The sequence below is a fragment of the Podarcis bocagei genome (genome assembly GCF_964188305.1).
Source record: "Podarcis bocagei genome assembly, chromosome: 12".
Classification (NCBI taxonomy): Eukaryota; Metazoa; Chordata; class Lepidosauria; order Squamata; family Lacertidae; genus Podarcis; species Podarcis bocagei.
This window is the reverse complement of record NC_138137.1, coordinates 53,659,195-53,673,186: the sequence shown is the minus strand read 5'-3', so window position 1 is coordinate 53,673,186 and position 13,992 is coordinate 53,659,195. Positions and strand designations below refer to the sequence as shown.

At 46.5% G+C, this 13,992-nt stretch overlaps 1 protein-coding gene across 1 annotated transcript in view; it reads right to left on the bottom strand.

Annotated features, from left to right (window-relative positions):
- Window positions 1-13,059, bottom strand: part of GARS1 (glycyl-tRNA synthetase 1) — a 28,576-nt gene extending 15,517 nt beyond the window's left edge. Inside the window, exons 1-6 of the mRNA XM_081163990.1 lie at window positions 12,703-13,059; window positions 6,703-6,804; window positions 5,123-5,225; window positions 3,727-3,868; window positions 3,015-3,103; window positions 442-518 (exon numbers count right to left, since the gene is read on the bottom strand). Coding sequence (XP_081020116.1) covers window positions 442-518; window positions 3,015-3,103; window positions 3,727-3,868; window positions 5,123-5,225; window positions 6,703-6,804; window positions 12,703-12,975 — 786 coding nt within the window. The 5' untranslated portion in view covers window positions 12,976-13,059. The remainder of the gene's footprint in view (window positions 1-441; window positions 519-3,014; window positions 3,104-3,726; window positions 3,869-5,122; window positions 5,226-6,702; window positions 6,805-12,702) is intronic.
- Between the last annotated feature and the right edge of the window lie 933 nt (window positions 13,060-13,992).

Below are 13,992 nucleotides of genomic sequence, written 5' to 3'. Positions count from 1 at the left end.
TGGATCAGCTAAGAGCTCCCTTTCAGCTTTGCTCAATCTACGGAAAAGCAAGTTTCACAAACGTCAGCTGCACAGATTTGGACAAGCAGGACTAGAAATTATTCAAAGGCCAGAAACAGGGGAGGAGGAAGTTTCTTACTTGATAGGCTTCACGCTACATGTGGAGCTCTGAATTTGCCTGTAACGGAACCACAGAACCAATTGCCCACCACTGTGCAATTGTAATAGATTCCCAGCAGGTATGCGGAAGAAACCTTTACAATCTACACACCGCAACGCAAAGCACACAGCCACTCCACCAAATGAATTCGCCCTGTAGAAAACTCATTTGTGAGATGTCAACTTCCAAGTTCGTCCAGTGTCTTAATTCTTCCCAGGGAACCCAAAGTAAATAATTGAAAGCTTGCGCCTCCGTTTCCGTTTGCACAGCCACATACTGACCTGTGTCAGAACATTCTCCATTTCAGCCTTCTTCTCAGCTGTACATTTCTTGTCAGACATCAGCTTCTGTAAGTGAGCTGCAAGAGAAGGCAGAAAGAAGCGTTCGTGGCCTACCACAAAGCCCACCAGAATGCAGATTCTAAGAACTAGATGGGCAGTTTCCAAATATAGGTCTCCAAGGAGCCCCCAAGATCCCCAAAGTGGAGATCAGTAATGATAGGTATCTCAGAGAAACATGTCTATCATATCCATCATTAGTGACTTCCTTCTGCAAAGCACAGCTATAGGAGAGAGTCCCATGCTCCCAGTTCAAGGTGAGCCTGAGGCCCAACCGGTCTGACTTGTGCTCAAAAACCATTCAGGCTTCTCTATAGTGCATAGGTAAAGGTAAAGGTACCCCTGCCCGTTCGGGCCAGTCTTGCCAGACTCTAGGGTTCTGCGCTCATCTCACTCTATAGGCCGGGAGCCAGCGCTGTCCGCAGACACTTCCGGGTCACGTGGCCAGCGTGACAAGCTGCATCTGGCGAGCCAGCGCAGCACACGGAAACGCGTTTACCTTCCCGCTGGTAAGCGGTCCCTATTTATCTACTTGCACTTAACTGTGCTTTCGAACTGCTAGGTTGGCAGGCACTGGGACCAAGCAACGGGAGCTCACCCCGCCGCGGGGATTTGAACCGCCGACCATACGATCGGCAAGTCCTAGGCGCTGAGGTTTTACCCACAGCGCCACCCGCGTCCCTACTATAGTGCATAGAGGGTTCCTCAACTCAAGTGTCAATGTAGAAAGAGTTTTTGAAGATAAATGTCTGAAAGCAACCGAATCAGGGAAACCAATTTGGCTCTGCCCTTTCTCCCAACATGTTCAGGGAGAGAACATCCTCAGCCCTCCCAGAGCTGGCACAATTTAATGTTTCTAGTATCATTTTCACAGAATAAGAACAAAAAGTAGAAGCTGCTTGGGTTTGGGCCAAAGGCCCATGTAGTCCAGCATCCTGTTTTCACAGGAGCCAACCAGATGCAACAAATTCACCAAACCTGCAGTTCCCAGCAGATGGTATTGTGAGGCATACAGTGGACATAAGAGCGTAGCTGTCGTGGCTAGTAGCCACTGACTGCCTTATTCTTCATGAATTTGTCTAATCCTCTTTGAAGGCCACCCAAGTTGGTGACCATCATGCCTTGTTTTGAAGCTATAAGCCATAGTTTCTGGGTTTGTTTTACTTAACTACCTTATCGGTGGTGACGCACAGGTATGCCTTTATAAAGGCTAGATTCAATGTTTTCCCATCAAACGTAACAGACTCTCCAACGGACAGATCTCACTCCTCTGTGACTGTAAAAGTGGATCTATAGAATCGTTATATCATATAATCTTCTGTTGTCCATTACATTCGGCAGCACGGTCCAGCTTTCTGGCCCCATATTTATCGAGAATTGCTGACGGTCCTCAGGAAGCCCAAATAATATACTTATTAAACGACGAAGATACAAGTAGATCCCTTGCAGTCGCTAGATACCTGATATGTTTTATTTCAAAAGAGGAGAAAGGGATCGCTGTATGTCTCTGACAGCTTAGCTAAATTTAAGAACCATCAATAAGTGCCAGAACTAAGACGTATACCCCCCAAAATCTGATGGATCTGAACTGCGGTTTACATAGAGGGAGCTTATTGTGTATAGTGTTTACTTAACTGAAGTAAAATTGGTTCTATATGGGTGTTTTAACTTGGAACTGTTTAAACTGTATTGTTTATGGATAAATTCTGATGTATTGTTTTCGATATGGGCCAATGGCCGCAATAAATCTATCTATCTATCTATCTATCTATCTATCTATCTTTCTGGGTTTGTCCATAAGAGGAAGTTGCTGGTTAAGTGCTGGGTCCTGGTTTGTTCCAGGCATAGGCAAATTCTGGCCCTCCAGATGCTTGGGACTACAATTCCCATCATCCTTGACCACTGGGTCCTGTTGGCTAGCAATGATGGGAATTGTAGTCCCAAACACCTGGAGGGCCAGAGTTGGCCTATGCCTGGTTCAGCCGCTTATGCAAAGGGGGAACTGAAGTGGCCAGGAAGAGTCTCCCAGCATCCCACATACAGCTCATTCATATTCTTGGCTTGTTGGGTAGGAGTGTGCCCTGTATCTGTATCTGTATGGTGACCGTCACTATTTCTTGTGGGAGCGAATTCTAGAGTTTATGTGCTGTGTGAAGAAGACCATCTTTTCAGAGCACGTAGTTAAACTGTGGCATTCACTCCCACAAGAGGCAGGGATGGCAACCAACCTGGAAGGCTTAAAAAAGGGATTCGAAACTGTCTAAGTCACTCTTAAGACGGCATTCCGTTTCCAGGCAAATTTCTAGTCCTGATAGCTGCAGAGAAAGGAGGGAGGATATTGAAAATATGGTGCTGAAGATATGCCAGCCCAGCATAATACATGGCTTATGCTAACTTGGCTTTCGCTTGGGAGAGGAGAGAGATTATAACTTTCAATCTAAAAACATTTGTTAGACCAATGCTGAGGCAAGGGGGGAAACATGCGAAACCAGTCCTGCTCTCGCAGCACAGCGTACCTTTCAGGAGGTGATCAGCTCGAAAACACTCCCCGTTTTTCACATCCTTCACCATGAAGTCTGCAAATTTGTCTACGTGGCCCGAGGTCCTGCAATGGTCAAGAGCAGCGTCAACACGGAAGGCATCAAGATTTATTTTATTCATTGGTGGATTTATAAACCGATTCACAATGCAATGCTACCCAAAGAGTGTGTGATTAAAAAGATATATATCACAGACTTAATGGATTGCTTTCAGTAAACCAAAAGCAATACTACTGTGGTAGAATTCACATTCCGCAAAATGTCAGGGTTATACTTCAGGAAACATCCTGAGCAGCCATCTACCTTCTCGCCGCAGCGATACCTATATACGAGCAAGCGCATGCATATACACAGAGAGAGAGATACCTCAGTTTAAGAACAGTCCTGTTTACGAACGATTCAGTTTACGAACCCTACAAAACCAGAAGTAGTGTTCCGGTTTGCAAACTTTACCTCGGTCTACAAACGGAAACTGAATGGTGGAATAGCACTGGCGGCGGGAGGCCTCATTAGGGAAAGCACGCCTTGGTTTAAGAACAGATTCGGTTTAAGAACGGACTTCCAGAACGGATTAAGTTCGTAAACCGAGATACCATATATAACACTTTTTTTCCACTTTCTTTTGTAGAACTGAGAAAACTTCTAATAAAATATTAATAATAAAACAGTAGGATGACATGCTACTTACTTCAGAACAGGCTCCGGCGTGAGCATGGTGCAGTCTATCTCAAGAATCTGCTCTTCTTGGATGAAGTGCTGCCTCCAGGCATGAACTACATTGTTCTTTAAAGCACAACCCACAGGACCAAAATCATACAGGCCACTCACACCTGCAAGAGAGACAAGCTGTGAACACACACACACACACCATTCCAAATAAATAAGTAAAAAAACAGGATTCTGGTCTGCAATCTACAACATGAGAATTATAAAAAAAAAATGCAACATTTTATCACTGCCATAATATAGAACATAATTAATTGTTATCTCCTTACTACTGCTGGCTATTACACAGTTCAATTTTTGCAGATTAAGGCAATTAACGCATCCTACCAATAACCATGAGAAACTTCCTTTTGACATTGAGAGAAGCATCTCCTGGCAATTTTTACTAGGATGCAAGCACCACTGAGCTCAAGATCAGTGAGACACACTCCAGGTAAGTGTGCATAGGATTACATCGCAAGTATTTTGCTCCACCAGTGGAGATTAAAAGGTCTGTTACAGTAATACCTGTCTAAAATAACCTACAAAAACCAGATATAATATTTGTATCGATTTAAGTAAAGCAAAGGCTCTCCTCAAAGGGAATTTACAAATTCCTATAGAATTCCTATAAAGTTTAAACCCATAAAAAGAATTTGCTCGTGATGTACTATGGAGCTGTGTTAGAATTAGACCCAAGCAACAAATTGCACTAAATGACAGTATCATAAAAGGAAAAAGGTAAAGGACCCCTGACAGTTAAGTCCAGTCGCAGACAACTCTGGGTTTGCGGTGCTCATCTCGCTTTACAGGCCGAGGGAGCCGGCGTTTGTCCGCAGACAGTTTTTCCAGGTCATGTGGCCAGCACGGCTAAGCTGCTTCTGCCTCAAGGGAACACCTAAACCAGAGCAGCGCACAGAAACGCTGTTTACCTTCCCGCCGGAGCGGTACCTATTTGTCTACTTGCACTTTTTGGTGTGCTTTCGAACTGCTAGGTTGGCAGGTGCTGGGACCAAGCAACGGGAGCTCACCCCGTCATGGGGATTCGAACCGCCGACCTTCTGATTGGCAAGCCCAGGAGGCTCAGTGGTTTAGATCACAGCGCCACCCGCATCCCCTGACAGTATCATGCACCCACCTAGAATTTTTAGCACCATTCAGCTTAATGCAGATGGTAAGCTAGATCTCTGACATTTTTCAATATTTTTATTGTTAAATCTGATTTCTATGCTACTGCTTGCTTATGTTTAAAACTGACCATTACATCCTGTATTTTTTTGCATTTTATCATGGCCTAAGACTGCAAAAATAAATAAATGGTGAAGAACACAGGAAATCATGCTCTAAAGAGCCCACAATTACAATTATAAATTGTGTACCTCCATAAATAGAAAAAGCCTGGTCGTAGAAAAACCTTCGCTTCAGAGTATCTTCCATTTTAGCTCTGTCCACGATATCATCCTTTGGCTGCAAAGCCAGCTCCTGAAAAAAAACGAATGATAGATTTCAACTAAAATAGTTCTTCCCTGATCCGATTATTCTCTCTCTTTCTCTCAGTAGCACACACACCTCCCTCTTTAGAGGTACATTGCCCTGCATAAAGCAGAATAGTGCTGGACGTCTTCTGCTTGTATCTGAAGCTGCCCAACATCTGTAAAAGCTATTTTTAAACACTGTCATAGGGCATGCTGCTTTCAGCTGCATCGGAGCCAGGACTCTGAAGCGCACATGACAAGGAGCCAGTGACGGAAAAACCTCCAGAAAAGTAGCTGAAGTCCTCAGTTAAGTGTTTAGGGGAGCTTCTCACAACCTGGTGCTCGCCAGATGTTTTGGACTACAAGACCATCAGTCCCACCCAACACAGGTGCACTTGCACCCAGGGCTGATGAGAATTACAGATCAAAACATCTGGAGGGCACCAGCTTGGGGGAGGATAGCTTACAAAAACAGATGGCTTAGAAAGCAGCCTATAGACATGGTGCAATCAATAGACACCCTTCAAGAAATTTCCTGATAACACAGGTGCTACTGAAAAAAAAGGATCTCAGTGTTAGTCCTATTACTAACATGCTTTTATTTAGCACCAGAAGGAAACTGACCAGCTCTCCTCAAAGATAATATAGCACCAACAACATTGCTAAATATGTTTTTAATAATGTCCGTTGATTATACAGTGGTGCCTCGCAAGACGAAAAGAATCCGTTCTGTGATTCTCTTCGTCTAGCGGTTTTTTTGTCTTGCGAAGCAAGCCCATTGACGGATTAGCGGCTTAGCGCTATTAGCGGCTTTTAGCGGCTTATCGGATCAGCTGATAAGCGGCTTAAAAAAGGGGGGAAGGGGGAAAAATCCGCAGGAACTCGCAAGACATTTTCGTCTTGCGAAGCAAGCCCATAGGAGATTTGTTTTGCGAAGCACCTCCAAAACGGAAAACTCTTTCGTCTAGCGAGTTTTCCGTCTTGCGAGGCATTCGTCTTGCGGGGCACCACTGTATTTCCGTACTTTACTGTGGTTGCAGATCACTGTGTGACTTACACATTGGGAATCGATGCAAAATTTTAATAAGCCTAACATAGCTGGGATGCCAAATTCCAAAAACTTAAATGATGTTTAAAAGAAAGAAGAAAAATGCAAATGGTGTTTATACGGCCCCCAAGACATGACAGTCTCTGCCCATGAGTACCAACACTTAGAATCTGGCATGCCATCACTAGCCATAATCAAGAAGAACCACAGTTTGGCATTTGAAGGAAATGCTGAACTATGGTTAATCTGGAAATAGACACTGAAACTTCCAGCCACCTCCTTGAAGACACAATGGAGGAAGAAAAGGGGAGGGGAAGCACAAAAGTCTGAAGTTCATTGTAACTCGTCAGTGCAACCCTAAACCTTGGTCATTTACGCTGGCATAAAGGGGAGTGGGAACCAAAAGTCAACCAAAAAATTGACTCCCAACACTCACCTTTGCTTCGAGGATTCTCTTGCGAGCCTTGAGTTCAGCTACTGCTTTGTCTACATCCACCTGGGGAGCCTTCTCTTCCTTCAACTTTCGAACAAGTTCGCCCTAGAAAAAGAATTGCAAACAGTCAGTACGGGTTCAGTTCTGGAAGAAATCCCATGAACATAGCGGGGGGGGAGGAATTGCCAGCAGAAACAGCACTTTTCTTCCACTTAAACTCACAACATACACATGGATTTGAGGGACAAGCGATACCTGACCCACAATGATGTTTAAACCAGTACAACTGCCTTCTGAAGGCGGTGGGGAGGTGAGCTCTCACAAAGAAATGCACAGCGTGTGGTGCGTCACAGTCTATGTACGTTTACCAAGAAGTCAAGTCCCACTGTGTGAACGCAATTTACTTTCTAGGAAGTGTGTCCAGCATTTCGGTATCATTGATTTTCTGAAAGATGTGACAGTAAACCAGAAAAAAAATTGACAGAAGCAAGTTATTACGGCATTTCAATAAAAGCCGTACGATTTTGAAAGACAGCAATGCAACTGACTGCAGACATCTTGATAAAGGCTTAAGGATGGTTTCACCGTGGGTTGATAAGAATGTTAGAAAAGTCATTCTTACTAGGATTTCTTATCTCACATTCACAACAGTCCTGCGAGGATAGGCTATGACAAATGTCCCTTCCACATGGTATCTACTGGGTCCCATGGCTAAGAACCACCATAGGTCTTATATCCCACACTTCAATTTCCACACAAAATTCAATACTAGTTTTTCGTTACATGGAAAACAGGGCAGGGCAACATTACTGTGAAACTTAGGTGGATACAACTCCAAAAGTCCCAGGTTCAATCCACAGAGTCTGCGTAGAACCTTGGAACGCCTACTCAGAATTCCCAAGTAGTTTGTCACAAATTATGCATATGGAGTCTTGCAGTGAATATATACACAAAGGGTACAAACCGTGGTGAGTCACAATCACAGTTCCCCAGATTTGGGGTGTGGGTAAGTGCATATATGGGGAGGGGCATACACAAAAGTCGACACTCAATAAGTCCACTGTCTTGATTCCATGGAGAGAGGCTCCCAGCAGGCGAGATTGTATGGAGCTGAAGAAACCAATGCAAGGGCTTAGCTGGATATATCCCATGACAGCCTTTGCCAACCTAGTGCTCTCCAGATGTTTTGGACTATAACTCCCATCAGCCCCCGCCAGTTGTTGTCCAAAACATCTGGAGGGCATCGGACTAGCAGAATGCCTTAAGGATTAGATTCATTTTTTAAAAAAAGACTAAACTCCATCACCTTCCTAGTTTCACACATCACAGTTTAGCACCAATCTTCCCCCTAAATAGATTTCCCTTATTGAAGGTCTCAAATGGGACTGCATTTTTTATAATAAGTTCTTTCTACACTGGTAAACCGTTCGCTCCACCGACAAGAAGCTGGCAGGAAGAGCAGAAGTCGAGGGCAAAGGAAAATATGAGCAGGAGGGAAAGAGCTTCAGATGTGGAAAGAAATCTCCATCCTTATGAGATTAATCAAAGAAGAGGCAGGCACGCCAAGCATGACAGACCACAAACTCATCAGGGAGGAAGCGAAAGAGAAACCCGACAGCATCCATTGCTGCAGCCAGACTAACAACGAGCTTGATTCTGAATGTAAAAGTTTGACTCGAAGTCACTGCAGTTGCAGGCTAACGTGGCAGAAGGGAGGGAACTGAAGGTTGTTTTTTAAGCTAGAAAAGAAGGGAGCGAGAAGAAGGGAGGAATAGGGGGTCGGCTGAGAGATAAAATCTCAGGAAAGCAATATTAAAAAGACATTTGAAATCTGCAGTCACCAGTAATGAAAGGGGGGGGAGCATGCATTTTTAAAAAGCCAGCAGCATTTGCCGTTTCGCATGTCAAGAAAGAGAAAGTCCGGAGCACACAGGAAAAAGGCAGAAATTGAGGCGGGGGGAGGAAGGAAATGCCGACAGGATTCATTTATTTGAGAGACCTGCCCAACCCAAAGAAAGTGCAACAGAGCTAGACTGATGTGGCAGATTTCACTGCAGCTTTGTCCCTTATGGCAGGGAAAGGGATCCACCCCCTAACACAGAAGCCTATTGCATCAGGCACTGCTGCAGGAGGAAAACATTAACCCAGCCCAGGACTGATTTCTCACTCAAGGAGATCTGTCCAGAGGTGTAATTAAAGTGTTTCTTCCTTCCCTAATGATCGGGACAAGCCAACAGTCCATACAACCTCCTCTTCATTGACCAGATCTTAATCTCTGCCAGGCTAATTTCACATCACACAGCACACTCTCTGTGCCTGGCAAAAGTCCCTTGTCACACCAAGCTTTACTTTCAGCATTTCCTTATTGCAAATATGAGAAAGCAGGAAGATTCCTGTTTAAGAAAACGTTCTGTGTTTGTGTGTCAGCTATTGAGATTCCTTTTAAAAGGATAACCTCCGACTCTTGCATCAAGCCACCCGAACCTGATTCAGCAAGATCTCCTTATAACCAGGTAATTTGGGATGGTGTATGATGATTCACAAGAAAAACAAAGCTGAAGCACACACTAATTAAGATGCTACCCATCCAGTTATGTAAAGACACCCATCTGAGTCCATTTTACATGACTAGCTAAGCAAGAATAGACTGAACTTAGTGGCATAATGGAGAATTTACACAAAAATAACCATGTATCTAAAGATCAGGTATATAAATAATCTGAGTATGCAGGGCCTTCTGCTCAGTTGTGAAACAACCAAACAGATCCAATTTTGCATTAGACTGGAATATATAGACATACACCCTCCAGGATGCAAAGATATAAAAGAGTATTGCAAGAACCAAGCAGATCTGAAAGTCAGATGGTATGTGGGGAAGCACAGCTCATCTCCACCATGTGAAATCCCCCACACAAAAAGTTAAGGAAATTTAACAGTACAATGCTTTAAAGCAGCACTGTCTATCAATAGGCATTCATCCCTAGTGGGAGTCTAAATATATCCCCAAATCCTTACAACCATTGTATTATTACAACTACAATTTATTTATATAATCTGCTTTTCAGCCCAAAGGCCCCCAAAGCAGTGAGCAGCATATTAAACTAATAAGAACATATATTATGCTTGATCTTACCCGAAAGGTCATGAGAAAATGCTTAATTTGCTTCTTTTCAAATGAACAAAAATGGCTACAGATCAGAATCAGAAAGCGCAGAGATTCAATTCTTTACTGCAAGGTATCACATCTGTCTACAAAAGGAGTGTCATAAGGTGCAGGGTAAAGATTCATTAGGAATAATGCATTCCAAGTGAAACAACTCTGTAGAAAGTGCAATCCCCGACTAACCTAGGACCACTGAACCCTTCTTAATAGCTTACTTCTTAATAGACAGGTATAGAGCATTGTGCTGTGCAAGACATGCAGGAGAAGAAAACGATGCTCTCTGTGTGGACTCCACTCTGCTAAAAATGGGTTTGAATCATCATTTCACACTGTAGGGGGGAAAGGGGACCTTAAACACATCCCTCTAGAGCAGTGTTTCCCAAACGTTTTTGGGCAACGGCACACCTGTTTACTGAAAAAAAATCTCGCGGCACACCATTAAAGCCCCGCCCCGTGACGTCAGCGCGCAGCGTCACGCCGGGAGGGACGCACAAAAGTGAAAGTTTTTCCCCTCCCCCTTGCCGGGGAACCTCCAAGCTTTGGGCAGGCAGGCAGGCAGAGCTGGGAAGGGGGTTTCCAGGGGACACGGCAGCTCCTCGAAAGGCTTCTCTCAGCTGCGCTCAATCCTCCTCGGAGAGGATTTCCCCTCCGGTCCCATGCCTTCGTTTGGGGCATCGCTCCGGCTGCTCCCTCTCCCGCCGCGCAGGAGCGATGCCTCTCTCTGGCTCTCCCTCCGCGCAGGCTGAGGGAGGGAGGGAGGTGCGCGTGTGACCCGTCTCTGCTGGGAGACCAAACCCAGCGAGGCAGAGTCGCACGGAGGCGCCCAGGCAGCGCTGCCGGCTGCGAGGAGGAGTGCCAGGCAGCAGCAGGAGGCGCGGCCTCTCCTCGCCGCCGCCGCCCCGCCTCTCGCAGCCCGACTCGCCCGCCTCCCTCCAGGCATCTCGCGGCACACCAGCCGATGTCTCACGGCACACTCGTGTGCCGCGGAACACCGGTTGGGAAACACTGCTCTAGAGAGTAAACAGCTGGAGCAATCCAACTGAAGAAAATGAGAGGAAAGACCATCCACATTATATGGGACATCAGGGGGAAAGAGTTCATATCTATCTTGCTCTCAGCTCAGCTTATCACAGTGGGAGAGGAACTGCAGAGAAGCATATGAGTTTATAAAGAGGAAGGCAGGAATCTCACAGAAGACCCAGATCCATGTGCAGGTAAATCTCACCCACCCAAATGGAATATAGGAACCTAGTTATATGAAAGAAAATGCAGCAGAGAAGTTAGCTGTAACACAAGACATATCTCAGGAACCTGGGGAAAGGACCCACTGCCATACACACAAAGACACACAACTGGCTCTCTATGAGAACAGGAATGCTGCAAAAAGACACAGCACTTTAATTGAAATGTACATGAGGACTTTCCTCAAACAGAATTAAGGAATGTCTGTATGAATCCAACTTTAGGTAGATACAGATCAGTAACTAAAGGGGGGTTATTCTAAAGCAATGGTGACTTCCTACACACCTCAAAGCTACAGTGGAAAGCCTTGGAGAATAACCAGGAATTAAGCGTTTGTATGTATCTCTTAATTCTACAGCTACACCGTGAATGGGGGGCAGAGTGACATGCAAGTCGGAACAGAGAAAGATGACTAGGATGAGAAAGCTTCAAACAAAGGAAGGATCCAGAGGAAGCACCTGTCCTAAATCAAGTTTTGAAAGGACGCCACATCACGACACGCAAATCAAGGGTTGGTTAGGATCCCCCGAAAACACCCAGGATCCAGAATCCCAAGCAAATCCCACCCAGAGTTCCAAGCGTAAAGGACAACCGGGGGCAGCTGCATCTTGTCACTGGGTATCCTCAGATCAGAAGGCTCCCAGGACAATCCTATACGTGTGGTTGTTCAGAATCGAGCCCCACTGCACCCAGCGGGGCCTTACACCTGTGTAAAGCATCTTTGCAGCCTGACAGTATTGCTGTCAGGTGTGATTATTCACTTCTTTCCCACTACACAGATCCAGACTGCAAGGGGAAGCCTATTGAAAGGGGGGAAAGAGAAGTCCTCTATAGGCATATCCCTGTGTGTTTGTAACTATATATGTCTCTCTCCCTCTCTCTCTGTGTGTATCTCCAGATATATGTGTGCATCCCTATTTATATGTATGTGCATCTATTTATCCCTATGTGTTATGTGCATATATATATATATATATATATATATATATATATGTGTGTGTGTGCGCGCGCGCGCGCGTATGTATGGGTATATAAGTATGTGTGCATATCTGTGTATTATGTTTATATGAGTGTACAGTGGTACCTCGGGTTAAGTACTTAATTCGTTCCAGAGGTCTGTTCTTAACCTGAAACTGTTCTTAACCTGAAGCACCACTTTAGCTAATGGGGTCTCCTGCTGCCGCTGCACCACCGCCGCACAATTTCTGTTCTCATCCTGGGGCAAAGCTCTTAACCCGAGGTACTATTTCTGGGTTAGCCGAGTCTGTAACCTGAAGCATCTGTAACCCCAAGGTACCACTGTATGTGTGTGTATACACACACACATATATATATACACGGTATATATATATAGATAGATAGATATAGATATAGATACACACACACACGGGAGAGAGAGAGAGAGAGAGAGAGAGAGAAATGCAGATTCTAGAGACCCTCATCCAGATTGGGGGGCAAGATCCTAGGATGAAAAGGAGAGAAGCCCCCGACCCAGAGTATGCGGAGTCCCCCCTCCTCTTTCTAACACAGGCAGCCAGCCCCCCCACTGATGGACAAAGGACCCCCCCCCTCCAAACATGCCCCCCGTCCAGCCTCACCTGCTGCCGCACCGCCTGCCTGAGCGGGGCGAGCAGCGCCTCGGCGGCGGGCCCGTCCATGCCGGCGCCGGGGTTGCTGGTCCACTGGGAGGGCGAGAAAGAGGAGGAGGCAGGGACAGCGGAGGGGGACCCGGGGCGCCTGGTGACCAGGGTCCGGCCGGCGGGGCTGGGCTGGAGGCCGAGGGGGCTGAGCAGGAGGCTGCGGATGCTGCTGCTGCTGCTTCTGAGGCGGCCGAGCGAGGCGGCGCGGAGGACGCTAAGGGGCCACGGCATGGAGCGCAGGAGGGCGGCGGCGGAGGCGGCGAGGCCCGGCCCCCAGCATGATGAAATCCCAGGCCGGCGAGGCCGCCCTCTCCGCTCGCCCCGCCTCGAAGCAGGCGGACGCGGCGCCCGCTCCGCCGCCGCACTTTCGCTCCTTCTCTGCCCCGCCCCGGAGTGGCAGGCGCAGATTCGACACGGGCCAGCGGGCGGGATCTAATCCACGCAGGCCTCGCCTTTCCCCTGGGACGGAGTAGGCCGCGCCGGTTGCTAAGGCAACGGCCAGGCCTCCCGCCGCCTCAGAGGCCACGTTGGGGCGCTGCGAGGCCGAGGGAACGGAATAAAATAAAAATAAACGGAGGGTTGGCGGGGAAGCAGGAGCACTTGCTACCTGGAAATGTTGGGGAGCAGGGGGAAATATTATGGGGTGGGGCGTGTTTGTTTTTTTAAAGCCAGGCCTCGGTTCAGCATTTCTCAAACTTGGGTTCCCCAGAGGTTGTTGGACTACAACTCCCAGCATCACTGATCACGGGCTCTGGTAGCTAGGGATGATGGGAGTTGTAGTCTTCAGAACAGCAGGGAAGCCAAGTTTGAGAGACACTGATGAAACACTGCAGGAGGACAGGAGTAAACACCACAGAGGAGATACATGACCTTGTACCACATATGTTCACCCAATGCAAGAAACCCTAGTCTGAATGAGTCCCATATTTAAGAATTCATCAAGCACATTTCGAAGACTACAGATCCCATGCTGCAGTGCAGCCTCGCTCAAATAGTCTTTGTCAATAAAGAAGCATGCAAAACTGGCAGCTGCACAATGCCGAAGTCTTTGGTGCTTCGTCACTCCCCATCTCCCTCTCTGAAAACTGCAGAGACTCCACTTCTGGAGTCCACACAGGCACATGACAGCAGTCCTTCCCACTGGCTGCTACCACCACTGCTAGTCTCCTCCTTAAATACTACAAAGTCCATGTTGCAGGGCAAAGGCTATCAAATGTGTGTACTCAACAGGTGCGTGCAATCATGGTT